Source organism: Hippoglossus hippoglossus, chromosome 14 (assembly GCF_009819705.1).
Source record: "Hippoglossus hippoglossus isolate fHipHip1 chromosome 14, fHipHip1.pri, whole genome shotgun sequence".
In the NCBI taxonomy this organism is placed as follows: Eukaryota; Metazoa; Chordata; class Actinopteri; order Pleuronectiformes; family Pleuronectidae; genus Hippoglossus; species Hippoglossus hippoglossus.
Window position 1 is genome coordinate 23,225,589 of NC_047164.1, and position 19,406 is coordinate 23,244,994.

A 19,406-nucleotide genomic window follows, 5' to 3' on the forward strand; every position below is an offset into this window, starting at 1 on the left:
GATAATTTTGAGAAAGGATGCAACTATTCTACTGTAACTGGATTTGGTGGAACAGAGAAGCTGACTTTATTCTTGTATGCTTGGCCTTAATACTTTATGCTGTACACTTATGCTGTATGTTTTGGGGGGACTTCTAAAAAAACCCTGGTCCCTTTTCATAAACTTTTCTCAAGTGCAAAAAAAGGCTCTGACAAAAGAAATAAAGAAAACCAGGTCTGAACCTCTAAACCAGCTGTTTGTTCCTGTTCTGTTTCCAGTCACAGTCCAATTCGATAAACAATTTGAGAATGCTCAGGATTAACATTGAGACATAGTGAATAATGGGTTTTACACTTTCAGCAGACAGCATAACTCAGCAGTTCTGTTTCTACATGAATTGCAGCATATTTTGCTCACTGTTTGCAAATTGTCCAACTTTCAGACTCTCTTGAAGAAATCCCAAGTGATATTTTACTAGTCACAACTGGATGGAACTCTACCTCCTCCATGATAATGTGTTGCTCACCTGGACATAAATCCAACTCATAGAGACTTGGACGAAAGATGTAACAAGAACTGGCCACTGTGGTGATAAGGAGAGGAGGAGTAAATCTGAATATAAAATTATAAAGTCAAATAATAGTCCTAGGGCCTTTATTATAATTATTTATAAATAAATCAGATTTTACATATGCCAGGATCGTAGAAAAAATGAAACCCAAGTTCATCCCAAATTACATCCAGCATATTCTTTTAATCGGAGCAATAGCGTTGAGAACTCTTATTCTGGGGCACTGATGCAAATCAGTGAATCATCCCCAATGGGCTCAGATGATCTTCCGTTTCCATGTTTGTTCTGGTTCAGAACGCCTGCTTTACAACCGTTCAACCCTGTAAGCAAGCAGAATAATGAAAACCAAGACAGTGCAAACAGAGCAGAGCAGAAGAGAGGAGGTAACAATATTCAGGGCCACAGTGTTCCACTATGGAGTTTGTCTGGGCAGATATGAAGGAAACAATAGCATGTTTGGAGAAGAGCCTATTATGCTGCACTCCTGATCATATTATTATGGGTTTGTGCAACACAGTGGCGTTTCCCTTCAACACAATTTTAAATACCACATTTGAGCTGTCTTCATGCCACTCCCCAGGGCTTTGTGCTAAGGGGCCAAGAGCAGAAGAATGGTTTATATTTGTCTTCTCTGTGCCTTTTGATAAGGATAATAAATCCTTCCTCCCAGCCTTTTCACTCATCTTTGCTACAGACGCGCTGAAAATGGAAGCCGCCGCATTGCATTCTTAGCTCTGTAATGCCATTTGGTGCAAACACACTGGCCCCGAAATCAGACACGTGAGACCCAGGAAAGAATCGGAGCTTTCAAGAGCAATTTTCACAGTGCTAAATAAACAGCTGAATGTGTTTATTGCATGTTTGATTCGCAGGGAAGGTTAACACTAGTTTAATGTAGCTGGGAGAATACATTTCACGACTGATTATAATTCTAAAATAGCTTAGCCTTTTGATAGAATTAATTTAACATGAAGGCTTCAAATTGAACTCTTTATGCATTTGTAAACATAAGGAAGATATCTTGATCTTGGGAAGGACCTGCTCTGCCCTGTGAGAAAATGGGACAGGGAGATAATGAATATTGAATGAGCATATCTACTTCAAGCAATCATCCCCATTGACTAAATCCCATCGGCACACAAATCATCTGTATGGTTATGCTGCGTTAATTAAGATCTAGTGTGTGGAATTAATCGAGTCAAGCCATTGCAAATGTCTTCAATCACTGGACCTGCACTGTCTTATCTGTGAGTACCTTTCACTACCGTGAGAGGAAGAAAGACGACGATGACATAATACATAAAAATAATCACAATAAAATACGAGTCATCTTTACAGTGGGCCAAATCCAGCTGATGGAAAGGAGAATCTATTTGGCCTTCTTGACAAACCTATAGGGATTACCAAGAGGAGATAGCGTAGACTGGTATGTACTTGTGTAGCGCTGTTTGTGTGAGTGGAATATCGTTAGGGCCTTTATCTGGGGAAATACTGTACCCTCTCAGGCTTCTTGGACTTCCACTGATAAGAAAAATGAGTAAGATTATACCTCATTTTTCTTTTCAATGCCAACATTTTCCTTTCCATTGCCAGTAGTAATTGTGCCCTCCAGACTTTTATATAGTGAGCGCAGAAATTGGTTGGCCAAAGAAAACAGCTCTGGCAGAACAAAATGCCCCAATGAGCCATTTGCTGGAGTTGTTGTGACACATGCAGGGAGGCAATCATCTTATTATTGAGTTAGGATAATTAAATAAGGAAATTGGTAAAAAGCAGGAATATGATCTCAGTTCTTAAACAAAGTCTCAGTTTCTCAGTAAAATTACTTAATGTGTTTAACTGTTGTAAGAGATAATTTATCATTTCCCAGCTCTGAAACACGATGTACTGCTGCACTACTGAAGCTGTCCTGTAAAAAGAGCCCATAGGTCGTCTGTGCAACAGTGTATTTTGACCCATAGGTTTTATTTTTAGGTGACCTCCAACAGCTGTAATAGTTATAGCGACATCAGAGGAGGAAGGGAGGAAGTCAGGTGACATGGTAAAATGCAGATCGATGGGTTAATACACTGGACGCTTATTATTGTTACTATTTATTGCCACCTGGATATATTTCAAAATGGGGGAGCAAACTTGGAAAGACATACTTAGTGGAGGGCTGTTCAGGTTCCCCCCCTGTCTGCAGTTTAAGGTGAAGCTCAAAGGGGTGATTCAATACAAATACAGTTTGAATTCTCCAACTGAAAAATGTGAACTGAGGAAGATGTGGCCATGACTCACAAATAGGTAATTTTTCAATTTTGCAAACGTGTTTATTCACTTTATGGCCCCTACAGTGAAACTTTACTACAACAGCACTATGGGCATTTAACAGCATTCATAGTTTCAGCTCATTATTTGAGCTGAACAACACTTAAATATCCTCCCACAAGAGGTTTGACAACACAATAAGAAAGGCCAGAGTGTTATAACACATAAGAGTCATACCAAAGTTCCTTTGCTGTCTTGGTAACGCACTCAGCAATACAAACAAGCATCAGGCATACCAGACATTCATCATCATGATAACAAAAAAAGTTGAGTGGTTGTAGTTTGGTTTTGTTCAGGCTCAAAAACTATTTGGTTAGGTTTTGAGTAAAAACAAGTGCTTCTTCACAATAAGGACATTTGTTGTCATGGTTACTATAACAAATGCATACGAGACAGAGTAACACACAAAAAAGCCACACTTTATTGATAATACTTTATTTTGTACTAAAAGTTTGTAAAACTGAGCCAATAGAGGTGCCCTCTTTTTTGTTTTGTCTCCTGTGGCTGCTGTGGTGTTCCCATCTGGTTCCAACACTCCATTCATCTCTTTAAGTTTAAGAAGCTGCTTTTGACACAACCTCACCATACTTAATTTAATCAGTTTGGCTGCTCCCTTTTCACCACGCCCCTTGCATGACGGCAGAGTGTGACAGGCTGATATACTAAGTTTTACTTTTTAATTAGCAAAATATTTATTGTATAAGGACAAATATTCAGACTAACTCAGCAATGTTTTATTTTTATAATTAGGCTGTTGATTTCTCACATCAATGAAGGTATTGTACAACATCATGGTGCTCTATCACGCACCATGATGTGATGGCTATGACATTGGTTTACCACCCACCCTAAATACACACACAGAAAAATAAAGTTTTTTTTTCTACCCAAATGTGGGGTTTAACCAGTTTTTTGTTTTGGGGTTATTTATTGGGAGTTGGGTAGCTTTGTGTAGCTTAAGCCAGCTGCTGGTTTAGCTATTGGGTCAGCCCTGGACATTAAACACCAGATTGCCCCTGACAGCTGTGCTGTGTGTGAATGATGTGTGATAGAATGGGTGAATGTGACTTGTATAATAATAATAACTTTGTAGCACTTATCTAAACAAGGGTACAAAGTGCTTCACAAAATACATAAAAAAATAAGATGAAGATAAATGTGGCTACTGCCTGGCTACAAGCCATGTGGCCCGCTCAGTAGATCAGACATCATTACCTCTATGCCTTTTTAAATTAAAATGCTACTATCTTAGGCAACATAGTTAAAACCTATCCCATTTAAGAAACTACATAAAATGTAGTTGCAAGTAAAAATATGATGAAACCGATTTAAAAGGTATATTATTATATTATATTATAACAAAACATCAAAATTATAATAACCTATTAATGAAGTAGACTTAAACCAGTGTTTGAGTTAACATGAACCAACGTTTGTATAGAATATTTATATCTTGCTCGGTTGACTGACAAACCCATCAACTGTGCCACAACCCCATCATGTGGTTGGTTTGATAGTTATTAAGCCAGTTAGGGTAGTTTTCAACTCAGTGTTTTTTAGGGTTTGGGTGAGAGATAGAAGATGGTTTACTGCAATGAGAAAATAAATTGAGTTGATTTTACTGTCTTACTTTTTGGCTAAGTGAGATTTTGACACAGCTAATTGACCATAACCAATTAATTTAACCAACATGAGTTGATTTCCACTCTCAAAAAAAAACATTCATCTGGCATCACCATGAACTTAATTTTACCCAGCAAATTGTATTATTACACCCCAAGCAATTTTTATTTATTAGAGAGGGATTTATCGAGAATGGCTTTACAGCCAATTTGTTAACGTTGGTAATTCGTTTCCAACTCAGACAGAATGTAAATAGCTTTAAGTTTGGGGTGACTCTTTCAGAAACTGGATATTTAAGTTCACACCTTCTTGAAACAGACATGATGCTGTCTGGACTGTGTTTTAGAAGATAAATCAATAGCAACACTGAGCAGTCTTGTATCTCACTGCCTTTACCTCATACACCTTTCTTTCTGCATATCTTTGCAACAAGGATATTATCATCCGCACGTTTTTTAAAGATGTCTTTTTCTGACATGTTGCATATATAAGATATGGTGGAGGAAAAAAGGGGGCAATATGACATGTAAACAAAAGTCAATAAACACTGACACAGAACTGGAGACACTGATAACGCAGTATTTGGAATCTTCTGCACATTATTTTGTGGCAAAACTCTAATTTACACACATTCTAGACACAAAATACCATTAGCACTGTTAGTATTTTTGAAAAAAAAAAAGGTATCTCAGGCGGTTGCGAATTGCAAATAAGGGCCATCATTAACATTTTGAATATGCAGAGGTCTACGATAGTGTAGTTGCTTGTGGCTACCAAGGACATCAGCTAAACTCAGGGAGAAAACACTTCTCTCTCTGTATCATCCAGGCCTGAACAGTCTCACAGTTTGGACTTTATTTCTAAATCCTCATGGGGTTATATACCGCATTGGCAAATTCCCACCTATATGGAAACCAGAAAGGCCCTGAAAAATAGCTCATCATCGGTACCGCTCTCTGATTGACTGCTGCTGATGTGGAAATTGGATGATTAACTATCTGAAATTGAGCGTAACCTCTCTTTAAATCCCCCAGAATTCCCAGCTTTCCCTAACCACCATCCATATGTCAGTGTCAAATATGATCTGAGTTGTTGATTCTTTCTCTCTCGAGGTATTAGTTCCATTTGACTAATATTTGAATGGAAATTGCTCTGTCTGATGCATTCACCTTGAAGTGAGCAAAATCCATCTCTGGGATGACACTTCCTGCCTAAAAAAGCATGGGTGCCGCCCCTTTCACTTCAGATTGGACACTGTTATTGTCACCATCTAAATTGTTTATAACCTGAAGGTTAAAGACTATTATATTTACATACATACAAATTAACTATTTAACGTTGATGATAGTGACATTAGGGCTGAGATGGCACCCGTTCCACTTCGCCCTGGATAAACACAGGCTCTGTCTCTGAGAACAACACTGGGACTGTGCTGATTGATACAGTTATCAGAGTGACTTCCTGCTAATGAAACTTTGTGTAAATGACCCATAATATTGGATTCAAAATAAATAAATAAAAGTTACTTCTGTTTGTTAACAGAGGAGGTAATAACTGTGTGTTGTTAAGATAACTAAACACTGCTAGATCATTTCGCTCCTCATTAGTCTTATCTCATTGTACTATCACGCTCCAAAACCCCCCCCTAAGGTATCTGTTGTTCTCAAAGCTGTCTTTATCCAAACCATTTGCAGAGCAACCATCTTATTTTTTTGGCTACAGAGAAATAGATGTGTGCATTGCCTGTATTGAGAATGCCTGTTTTAAATGGGCCGTTTGTTTGGCCTTTGGTGTTGCCGGTTGCGTCTTTTTGAGAAATGATCTAAGAAACAACTTAACACCGAAACGATTTACAGACTATAACAACAGTGAAATGCGGTTTCTCTGCACACATGGCCGTTAAATGAAAATATAAAATGGCCGTATAACAATTTAAGGTGACACATAGTGTCACGTAACATATCATTACACCAGCAGAGCAGATACACTCATGGGGCATATTAAGAAACATTTAGAAAAGCAGTTATAGGTGAGTACCACTAACAGAGGCATGTTCCCTGTGTTGATGATCCTGATATATGATGCTGTGACAAGACATTTCCAGTGTGCAGAGCTTCCTGCACACCACACTGATGGTCTCTGTCTAAAATACTCCCACACTTTAGATCAGGGCTATTGAAATTTAAACAGGTCCAAATTGTGAACATTTCCTCAAGCAAATGTCTGGAACATTATAATGTGTAGCTAGTGTTATCAATCAGTGTAATATATATTGAATGAATAGACGTATCAACATCTGTGTGTAGCCAACAACTTACTGCAATAATATTTCAACAGTATTTATTGTCACTTTTCACATTGACATGGTGGGATTATAAATGAGAGAAATAAATGTTCTTTCTCATGTCAACTAAAAATAAATTACATAAAATAAAGCTTTTAAAAATGAGCATCAAGTGAGTGAATGAAGCTGCTTTTCTCTTTCTTTCTATTCCTCCAATATCCCACCCCTGCTTTTTTTGTTCAGTGAGACAGTATCTTGTCCTGCCAGGATTTTAAATCTAGGCTGGTGTAGTGTCGGTGTTGTGTGTTGTTTCAGTGTGTAGTGTTGTTTGTTTTAGAATAAATGACTCTGCTTTCGCTGCTTTCTCTCGCCAGCATGCCATGTGAAGTTACTTTTCTTACTTTTTTCTGACTCACTTATTACTATCTACTTTTCCATGTAATTCACCCACCATCACCAGTCAGAAGGCTACATGTTCAATTTTATATGTATAGCGCCAAATTACTATATACATTATCTCAAGGCACTTTACATAGAAATTAAATAAAAATGATAGAGAATACCCAGCAGTACCCACAATGAGAAGCACTTAGGCATCTGTGGAGAGAAAAAAACTCCCTCATTAACTGGAAGTAACTTCTAGCAGAAAGAGACCAGGAACAGTTGTGTAACCATCATAATCATAATTCATTGATTTGATTGGCTGAGATTGACGTCACATGAGATCATTTACAATGCATGCAATTGGTCTGTGAGTTTCTTGAAATGGAAATCCAATGCTGGAAAGGCTAGGTGCCAGTTAAATAAGAAGTGCTCTGTCAAAATGTGACAATTCTCAATGGTTTATCGGTTAAACGTCTGAAATGAATAGGACAGACTGACCCCTGCTTTAGATGATCGAGGGGCAGTTTTTTTTCACTTTGTCATCTGGAGGAATGATGCTTGGACCCATGGAAGGACTGTTTTGAACCAGGCGCAGCCATATTTGCGATGCACCAGTGTCAGATTATGTCACTTCACAGAGTAGTGCTGGCCTGTTCATTCAAATTGCACCAAATTCACCACTGCACTTCCGTGGGCTCCCAGCAGAACACCTGCCAAGGTTGAAGATGATTAGATATACAGCCCTTGAGATAGTCCAATTACATCTATACAAACAGAGATTCTTCACACTACAGCAAGATTTTAAATGTAGAGTGTAAAGACAAAGAGTTCAAATTCATAGTCTCTTGTGCTTTGAGTGTAAATGTGCCAGTGGCTGTAGAGACACACACGCTCTGAGTTATTGTTGAAGGCTTTCATACTTTCTAGGCTCTCATCTAAGCTGAATGCCTTAATGCAGGGGGATTTAGCTTTGACCTTCAGGCAGTTTTTATGTTCATTACTTGTAGTCAATAGTTTAAAAAAAAGGTTGGAATATTGACGGATTGGACGAGAGGAAAAAATAAGAATAAATTAGAACTCAAGATCCCTTCTTAGATTTACCATATCAATGTATCTTTGTGTTCACACTTTTAACTCTCACACATGTTCCCAGCAATGTCATGAGGAGGTCAGAGGAGGGGCCTCTGATAGTGTATCAGCATGTCTGCTGAATGTATCCCTGCTTGGATTACAGTCGGTATTGCACCTATTGATAACACAGGATGTCTGAACATTCAAACCATTTAACGGTACCAGCTTGTTAAATAATTCATGCCCTCGCAACGTGCATTCATTGGATGACTTTGCCACACATCACACTGCATTAGCAGGGAGGGAAGAAGGGAGTGCTGGGATTGGTTCAGATGTGACAAAAACCAGCACAACACCTGAGAGAAGAGAAGGACCAACCTCACATTTCAAAGCCTGAGTGCTGATATAAACACCTTTTTTTCTCCACATGCTGTGACTGCAGCTAAGGCGTTTGATTAAAGCTGTCTGGTAAGTCAAGACTGAGGCAGATGTAGTTATCTGAGATCAAAGATGGAATCATGTGCACCTCCCCATGCCAGGTGCGCTTAAGCTCCTACAAGTATTAAGCTGACCTGAACCAAGTTACTATTGTGTTCAGGAAAAAAACAATGTGTCCATCAGACAACAGACCATGGAGTTTACAGTAAATTCCTGTCAAAAAAAGAATACTCAATAAAGTCAGCTATTGTAAAGTTGTTGTTAATTACTGTCGAAAAAGGAGCTAATTACTGGCAAATTGTGTCATTCATATTCTTACTTTACTATAAGTTGGTGGAGACAATTTTTTCACAGTTTATTTATTTATTTTACATGAGCAGCTTTATTGTGAAGTGTTCTGAATGAGACCACGCTTACTGTTAATTAATGTTGTTAATTTGAAATTCATCATCATTCAGTTGCTGAAAGCCATTTAGACTCCATTTATCGGCTGGGGGGGGGGGAGAGACGTGACGACTGATTGAGTCGTTCTTCTTCTTCACCTTCCCATTTCTTTGGCTGACCAACTTTGCAGTCTTGGAGCCACTGGTTGGGTTGATGCCAACAAAACATTAGAAATCACAAAAGACACTTCATGAGAAGTCTGCCCCTACAGCTGCTCTACAAGAGAGAGCAGAATCAGTTGAGTAGTGCAAGCCAGACTAATCACATGTCCTGCAATATGAAAAACTGCAAAACATTTGTATTAGTTTTTGCTTATCAGTCTTAGTTGCAGCTTGTACATTTAGGGTCATGGTTGAAAAGGGTTGTACTTTACTCAGAGTGCCATCTGCTGTTCCACTTAAAAGCAACATGCACTTGCACCTGTGTGGCATGGTGACAGAAGGGTGGATTTGCCAGGTAGTACAAGAGGACTCCTCTGCAAGAGGAAACTTTGCACACGAGCAGATCATCGGTGTGCACTTGCCTGTGTAGGTGCATATTACTATGTTGATAATGCACCCTTCAAATGGTGAAAGTGAAATCCTAAACCACTGACTGCAGACCAGGTTTATGCATCAATATGCAGTCATCTTCTTGCCTCAAGATAACAATGCACCAACAATGCACCTGACCACACCTCCTTTTAGGACCAACACACCAATGGGTGCGAATGTGGATGCAGGTAGCTTACATTTGCTATTTAACTGTGGATGTCAAAAACTAGCAAAGACATTTGTGCTGCGCTTTACACCAGGATTAAAATCAGGCCTCAGTGTTTGTGTGTCAAATTGGATCTGTGTTTAAAATCATTAACTAACATTGAAAAGCCACGTATTGATTATGAATGAACAGAAAAGCAAACATATAATTTTTTCAAAGAAAATAAAATAAAATATATCAAAGTAGTTTACTACAGAATTGGAACCAAGACCATGAAATGCTACTGTTAAACAATAATTACCAAAGTGACTTGTTTGTATTTTCTTAAATGTTAAAATGAGCAATTATTGTTGCATCTCTTGTGTTTTGGGTCAAGTAGTAAGTAAGGGAACATACAAATATAGAAAAACATAAATGGAATAAAACTAATATATACAGTGTAAACAGAATATGTGAAGTGTAAGTATATATACTGTGAAATGGATTGCACATAACAAATTCAAATTGCACTGACAAAAATGTGAGGAGAGTCCATTTGAATTTTGTTAAATCACACTACAAAATGTATGAGTAAGTGTGTGTGTGTGTGTAGGTGTGTATGTTATACCAGGTATTGCAAGTTATGTGGTAAATAGTGTGGAGCTGGAGCTGTGTGACACTACAATTGTTATTTTATAAAAATGTTCTTATAGTGTTGGAAATCTTATCACTGCTATTCTCATTATCTTGTGATCGTTATAAAAGTTAACTTTAGTGTGTCAGTAGAATCTCAGCTTCTGCACATGACTGAGTCCACAGAGTGAGCGCTCTTTATTCAGTCCACCCATGTTTGGGTATTAGCTTGCTTTGGTCAGACGCCGGTCCATTGTCTGTGAGCTCTGCCCATCCTTGCATGATATGAATGAAGATTAGCGTGGATTGTTTGAATAAACCACCCAGGGTCTTGTGTTGATGTGTCGCAGCAGGAAATTATGTGAATGTCATTGCATGTATAAGTGAAATAAATGAGAAACACAATCTACCAGGAAGAGCTAGACTGTATGTTGCTGAAACCAATCAAAAAGATGTTAATTTAAAGTAAAATGGCTTTGTTCATTTGAGCATGTTAAAATCAATACCTCCACCCCATATTTCAGACCATGGCTAGTTGATTTAGGCTGCACAGTTTACCTTTTTCCCCCCTTTTCCTCTGCCTCTGTCACTGTTTGTGTGATACATCAAGAATGATTCATGTGGAGCGTGCAACAAACAATGGCATTCCAATTCGTCATTTCTGCATGCTTGGCACCCTCGCTCGAGGTGTAGCCTTGGCAAGGTCATCGGATGTGCTCACCTGGTGTAAAGTAGAACAATGGGGGTCAAAAACATAATGTACATGACATGGATTGAAATGGATTGCGATCTTATTTTATCCTCAGAACACCAGCTTGTAGAGCTGATTGCTGAAAACAGTTGCACATTCCTGGGATTGCTCTTGATGGTGTTGTTATCAAAGCCTCTTTATGCTCAAGGAATATCGACAGCAGAAGCAACCAAGGTGTTAAATGATGTCATGTGACCAAATGTTGCAGCTCTAATTGACTGAGGGGGTATCTGTGAACAAGAGACTCAGCCCACCCCCTTACCCTGTACCCTTGACTCTAATTAAGACCACATATCTTAGATTTTGCTGAGGTCAGGGAGGGGTTTTAATTTAAAAACCATTAAAATGTGCACATAGTCAGGACTTGTGTTGCATCCCAGGCAGATATAATTTTAATTAAGTCTTATCTTTGCCCAATTTTACCAGCACAGGACATCATTATAATTCCACAATAACAGCCTACCTATAAACTGAACAACACTTTGGTAAATGGAATGGGCTTCTGATTGCTAATATCAAAAGTGTTTATCCCAGGTTTTTGCCTAAATTATCATCACTTCTGGAATTTTAACCAGGGTCATGATGTATTCAGCTGCTTCAAATGGTGAAAATTGCAAATACCCACAGAAAAGTGTGCAAAATATATATTATTTTGAATGTTAACTCAAGCCCTACTGTTGCAGCTACCAGAAAGTAAGCAATACATTCCAGATAAAGCATCACACCTGCTAAAGGATGAAACAGTTTTATGTCACTGTGGGGTTCAGTGCACTTGGTGTGTTTATCCTAAAGACAATGGCGTTTATTGTGAAGTCAGTTGTGTGTAAGAAAAGATTGATGAACACACAACAGACTGTCGCCTGCGAACACGAGCCATCAATACTTTCACACTTGCGCAAACATTTGATACCAGCCAAGAACAATGCCATGTGTCTACTTGTATCTTTCCTCAGCAGTGGCATCCAAAGCTGTCAGAGCTTTGTCATCCGTTCCCTCCTGTCCAAAAACTTAACAGCTTGCCAAATTGACGTTAAGGTAAAGAAATTATCCTGCTCAATCTCCACATGAGTCTCAGAAGCTGTCATGGAAATTCTGAGTGCTGCTGTTAGCCGTGCAGCAAAGTGCCACTCTCATCCAAGGTAGCCGGCATCTCCTCCATGCATACAGATACGGGTGGGGAGAAGCATCAGCAAACAGAGTGAATGTGGTTTGGTGGAGTTCGCTCTTTCTCTTAAAGTTATCTCCTCTCCTAAACCCAATCATCAAGCACATGAACTGAAAAAGTCAGAACAAAATTCCAATCATCCACCAACTGAATTTGTATAAAAAAACATGACACTTTACAGACACAAGGCTCAAGGACACCCAGGAGCCTTTCAAACGAGTTAGAAATAGTTACAGGTATTCAACTTTTACAACAACAAGCCACAGGGATAGAATAGACGACAGGAAAAACGACTTTTCAAATCAAGAGTTCAGCTTCTGCCTTTTTTGTTGGTTATGTAGTTTTTAATTAAAGACATCAATGCAGGTCTTTTCAGGCAGAGGTCAATGGGACACAGTTTCATCAACATAAAGTATGTGATGTCATTTGAGGGTTCTTAACTCTAGATGTATTTTTTGTTAATGAAAGAAAGAGGTACACAGATCTATTGGACAATTCTTTGCTGGACTAAAATGCGCCAAAATCAACTGTTCATACTGGCTCATCATGGGACTTTATACGCCGAGCTGGGGATGAGTGTGAGCGCGACAGCATGAAGCTATATGGCACCACCCATTCGACTCCATAGGTGTGCAGTGTCTACAGTCAGGATTTATATGTAATTTAAAAAATGTATACACATCTACAAAATAATAAAAATTTTACATATGAAGGATGAAATGTTGTTTTGAGCTTCCATGCAACTTTTATCTGGTTTATCTGGTGCCATACTTCAGCCTTGATGACGATTGTAAGGACACCTGAATTTATACACTTTAGCTGATGAATAGTTTCCCTGCAGTTCAGTTCACTGTAAGGGATCCTTGACATGTTTCATGTCATGGTTGCCAAATAAATGCACACAGGATTCCCAATTTGAAGGGACTCTGTCCTTTGGACCTCAGGCACATCAACAAAAAACGTGTTTCAAGTGTTCTATGAATGCTGTCATTACAAGTCAATTCAATTATTGAGATATTAAAGAATTATTTAAATTATTTACTAACCTCCAGCCTCCCTCTACATTTGATCCAAATTAGTGTGAGTGAATATTATTTTCACAAGTCCGACCATCTGTGAACTGTGCAGACTTACACCAGTGAAAACTAAACCAGCAGCGAGGATCCTGTGTTTTGCATGGGTGCTCTCTGTAGGAGGAAATCTACCTACTAATTCCCAAAATGTCTGTCTATATGTGGAACGCAACATCTCAGGTTCACATTTGCATGATTATTTTAAATTGCCCAAGGAAGTGCAGGGTCGGATTTACGATTTGGACTCGCAATACGTTTTGAATAAACCAATAAACAGCGCTGCAGTCAGTAGGGGCGGGGTTTAACTGTCAGGTGGGGCTCAACAGTCAGTCTATGGACCAAGTTGAACTGGTCATCTTCTACATCCTTGAGTGGTCGACAACTGGCCCAGTAGTCAAAACTGACCTGCTAGATCATTTTGAAAATGTGATTGATTTTAATTCAACATATTGGACTGAATCCGGCATTCAAGGGAGTCTGCTGATATCCGTCATGACAGCAACGCTGCTTCAGTTCATTATACAGAGCAGAATTACAGAGCTGTTATTTTGAAAAGTTGCTGTTTGGTCAACAAACGTCTGAAATGTATGACAAATATAACACCAGTTAAGTAAATATTGAAATGTTTATTTAAACCATAGTTTACAGTAATAAAGTGAATTAAGTTTCATTTCATGAAAAGAAAAAAGCCATATGGTCCAGGCAAGAGATGCTACCTGGTGAATAACACACACACACACACACACACACACACACACACACACACACACACACAGAGAGAGAGAGAGAGAGAGAGAGAGAGAGAGAGAGAGAGAGAGAGAGAGAGAGAGAGAGAGAGAGAGAGAGAGAGAGGTACTTCAGGAACTGTACACTAGCCTACTTAGCGAAAGGAAAGATACTGAGGCAGATTCAACCGCTTGCTTTAAGTGCGCACGACAAAAAAAGAAAAGAGAACACCGCGGGAGGAAAGAAAGGGAAAAGACAGAGGGAGACTTGGCTGATGCATCTGTGCCACAGCATCCATTTCGCTGCGAGGAGCGTGTGAAGCGCAGGGGACGGTGCGCATTTCTCTCTCAGCCACGGCGCTTCTCTCCTCTCTTCTCCGAACTCAGTTTCCTCGAGCGGCTGACGGGCGGAAAGACACGTCCCCCTCCTCCCCTGCATTCATCCACACGGACTGTATTTCATAACAAGCCTGTTTACTTGGAGCCACACCGCGGTTCCAGTCGCACACACCGCATCTTTGTTTGTGGAGTGGGATTTGCGCTGCGCAGCTCAAGGCGCAAAAAAAAAACAAGGGGGGGATATCAGACGGTTCAAGTTTTCCTGGAAGTTGCGCAGTGACTGAAAAAAAAAAACATGGGAATTTGTGGCCATTTGGCGGTGCCCGGGAAAAGCCTGGTGCTCCTCGGACTTAAATTGTTATTCCTTGTACCTGCAGGAGTTCCAGCCAGGAGCGGGGATTCTGTATTAAAGGACAACATCACCGTCAGACAGGGGGACAGCGCCGTCTTAAAGTAAGTCTCCAAGTGTGTTTGATTATAGCCCGGATATTATCCCCCCGTGCGCCATGAGCACTGACTGAGTCTCGACCCCACAAGCCAATGAACTGTAACGCTCCAGAGTTACTAAAGGTCATAACAAACCATTTAAAAAGGCATTCATGTGTGTGTGTTTTGATGGATTATTAATAATTCTGCATGTGTCATTTCCAAGTTGTGGGCTAACATGCAGAAGTCGGCGTAAAGCCTCCCCTGCTCATTGCCCTTGAATGTTATTGATCCCGCTGGTTAATGTCTTGTTGAGGATGCACAGAGCAGAGATTCTCAAATTCAGCATTCGGAGCGTTTGTGTACTTATTGATCGGAGTGTGTACTACATATGCAATTACGACTTTCATTTTCAGGGCTGCGCTTTTCTCCATCACACTTTGATGAAATGTTTTGGAAGCCTGGGTACGGTGTACATCCGGCAGTGTGTATCGTTTAAGTCCCTGTTTGCTATTATTATTGGGCTATTAATCACCATTGTTTCCATGGTATCCTTATTAGGGCTTGTTATGATCAGTCATATCCAGTTTAATCTTAGTATTCACAGTTTCTTTCGGTGTCTTCAATAATGCTTTTTTTTTCTTATCTCCTTATTCAGATTGTTCATGTAGTTGCATCTATAAACGGCTTTGTGGTTTTACTTTATTTTATTTATTTATTTCATCAGAACAGACCAGGTGTGGTGCTAGCAACCCAGAATCCCTGTGAAATGATGTGAGATAGGGCCACACTCCACCCACCCACACACACACCCACCCACCCACACACACACACACACACACACACACACACACACACACGCGCAGTATTCAAACATTTACTGTGGACTTTGTTATCACGTACAGTCATATTAATCTCTGCTTAATGTAACACAATGTTTGAAGCCTTCAATCCATTACAGCTATTCATTAAGGTTTATTATATTGAAGTCATGACAAACTAGTGATGATTGGAATGAGGTCACTGTGGAAAAACATGTGGTGAGAATCAGTAAGGAAAAATATAAATAACAATATCCAACACAGAAGATAAGCATTACAGACAGAAAACATGAAATGAAGAGAAAACGAGTGCAAATAAAGATGTGAAGCCAGGATTTTCAGCACATACTAAACAAGTTACACATATCAGCATAATGTTACAGATGTGAATGACAGTCTTGCTCCAGTATGATATACCAACGTGAGCAGACATGTTAATCAGTGGCTCAAATGGGAATGTGCCTGCTGTGCATTCAGTACCTTAAGCTGTCAGAGCAGGGCAGTAGAGTTCAGCTGGCTGCGTGCCGCCTGAGATTGGAGGTATTTGGACACGAATCATTGCACAGTCTGATGACTGTTGACAAAGATGAGCAGCTAAACAGTTTGCTGTTGCACCCCAGGTGTAGATGAGGCGGAGGGTGATCAAGCTGCTGGAGCTGCACCAGGCCACCGCACAGGAAGTGGGATGTGTTGGCCAAGATGGAGATCCGTTCAGCTCTAATCTTCTCTCCTCTGCTCGGTGCAGCTGCTCTACCCTCACCAGTTTGTTAATTCTGCCTCAGCCATTACAAATGAGTGCTGGTCTCCACTGATTAGTAGAACTTGTTAAATAATCAGATGGATCCACTGAAACCATTTTACTCTGCTCACTCTGGACGGTGACAGGCTGAAATCCAATCGTTGCTCCTCTGTCATGCTGATGTAGACCTGCCGATGGTTGCCCCTGTGGCTGCTGGCAGGGCTTCCTCTGCAGCCTCACGCTTTCCTTTCCTTGCCCTAACCTATGCACCCACAATAGAGGAGTCATCAAATAATTTGTGGAGTTGCCATGACCCAGGGTTGAATCTTAAAGGGAGAGGTATTGAGAGTAAACTCCAAAGCTGACAATGAAGTCCCTCTAGGCGCTCCTTTCCTGCTTCACAGTATATTCATTACACTGTCCTGGAGGAAGATGAACTGCTGCCCATCAGTGAGCCAGTCAGTCCATAATCCAGGAAACCGTGCTATCCACCTGCATTGCTCTGAGCTTCTCCCAAAGCAGGAGGGGCTGGATGGCATTGAAAGCACCAGAGAAATCAAAGGACATCATTCTCATCCTGTTTCTTTGCTTCTGCGGGTGGGAATAAAGGCCTGTGTAGCAGGTATATGATAGCATTGTCCACACATTTGACAGCTAGCTGCACCCCGAGGCTGACGCTGTGAGGACCCGCTGCCTCGCCTGTGAGCAGCTTCACTAGCTCCCTCTTCACCCAAGTGACAGAGAGAAACAGAGGCTTGTCAGGGCAGCAGGTTGGTGAGGCTGGGACTCAGGTAGGTGGGCAGGGGGGGGGGGCAGGAAGCCTTGGAGAGGAGAATGACTGGGGTGTTGACCTCTGAATGGATCAAAGTAATCTGAAGACTAGACGTTGGCAGGCCCTAAACTGTTTTCTATTTTAACATTTAATGGGTGAAATTGCAGCACTGATACAACACATTTCTTCCAGTGTACCCCTGCAAATTGTAATGTTTGTGTTTGGAACCAGTATTTTGCCAAAAAGCATCACTTTAATACATGTAGTATTGCTATTTGGAAAACACCATGTCACATTGCCGCACTTGTAACACTTACCTGAGAAGATTACATCAAGTCAACAGTAGTTACCTTAACAAGAGCGATTCAAACATTCATACACACGTTTCATTCCAACCTGGCCCAATAAGCTTTTCTATCTCGATCAGGATGGACAAATGTGCTGTGAGCCAATTCACACTGGTTTGTTGTGGGTTAAAAGATCCAAGGTTAAGGGAAGTACAAAAGTAATATGATGCTGGCAATATGTTTCTGATAAACAATTGTTGCATCTGAGTGATTTCCTGTAGCTGGCAAAGTTCCTGAGGTGTTATTTTACTTTTTCAGGGCTGTGTTATTAAGACAGTGAAGGGAACACAAACTATCATTCTCACATAAAGAAAGCCACTGGCAACCGAGACTCGAGCAGAATCATTCACCACAGCTTTTGTTGCAGTATTACTTATTTTTTTCAGAAATGAAAAATACATACATTTCCTCTGTGACACATGTTAGAGGGACAATAAATTAATGCCTATCATTTTCCGGATATATTATTACATGGATATATTATGCACCTGTGTACATGGACCATGAATCACGGAAACACATTGCTGCAAAGATAGTTTATCAGATCTGTCAGAACAATATTCTACTTATCTTGTTATGAAGTAAAATTATTTGCTTTATAAAACTTTATATATTTTTTACCTGAATCTGTTGTTGTTATGATGACACATTTGGGAAGAGCAGATAGATCAATAAATACAACTTGAACTAGTGCTATGATTCATATTCTGACTATTTGTGAATTCAGTGATTGATTTGGATTGGCCGAAATGTTGCCAGTAATTGCATCAGTGTGGCAGTTGCCAATAACTTAGTGATTGTAATTAGCTGAAAGGTGGGAGGTTGGGGGGTGATGGTGGTACAATGCAGCCAATTTCAATAAATGACTTGTGGCACTAAGCATTAAGTAAAGCGGTGCTGCTGCGTTATGTGAGTGAGATATTATACCATCTTACTGTTATTATCATTAGCAGGTCTGAAGGTAAAGGATGTTGATTCCTGTTGCCAATCAATAGAAAGCTGCATTCCTGTTGGCAGCGCTGGCAGTGGAGGGATGATAGAGCCAGCTTTAGCCGGTTTTATATAAATGAATAAATCAATATACAGGTACACTAACCTTGTTTAAAACTGTGTAATTAACAACCTCTGATGTTTGTGAGCAGCCACAGAAACACTGCAGGCGTTCATGCTTTTTAAAGGCTTAGTAGCTTAAGCACATGGAGATTGAATCCCTCACTCACCATCCATTAATGTACAATAGCATTAGTCATACTGTTTTTTCACCAATGTTGTAAATTATAATTCTGATCGAATCGACTGTCACATGGAATCACTTAAAATGAGACACACGAGCAGCTTTTATGGGAATTTAATTACAATGCACAACAGTCTGATTTCTTGATTCATTTGAATGAATTTGTTTGTTAAATGAATAGATGCAAGTAATTTGTGATTACATATACACATATACAAAGCAGTCAATGGGCAGTGGTTTTACAAGGTTGTGCAAATATTCTCAGTGCAGAGATGTGTTCACAAACAAATATGCCGTCAGATGAGGATTATTTTTGAGAGCAGAGAAAATTTTTCTCACTTTACATTGATTTATTATATTTGTATTTGATTTGAAATGATTTTTGCACTGCTTTTCTCCCAATGAGGATTCCCTGTTTGTTCCACACTGCAGTCCTAGTCACTGCTAACTCTTTGGTTGACCTGTGGAGGGCTGCAGACACACATGGTGTCACCACATTTTCACCTGCAAGTGAGGAGCTTTGCTATCGCTCTCCTCTACAACTTTCATCTCTGCCAAGAAGGGTGCAACAAGCAACGAGAGTCACCAGTGCAACAATA

The 19,406-nt window shown here is 39.9% G+C and overlaps 1 protein-coding gene across 2 annotated transcripts in view; it reads left to right on the forward strand.

The window, feature by feature from the left end:
* The window catches only part of opcml (opioid binding protein/cell adhesion molecule-like), a 312,515-nt gene that overhangs the window by 129,097 nt on the left and 164,012 nt on the right, over positions 1-19,406 (forward strand). Inside the window, exon 2 of one of the 2 annotated variants that reach the window (XM_034606832.1) lies at positions 14,846-14,921. In XM_034606832.1, coding sequence (XP_034462723.1) covers positions 14,846-14,921 — 76 coding nt within the window. Of the gene's footprint in view, positions 1-14,221; positions 14,922-19,406 lie in introns of those variants that run through there. The other variant, XM_034606831.1, reaches the window with a different exon arrangement.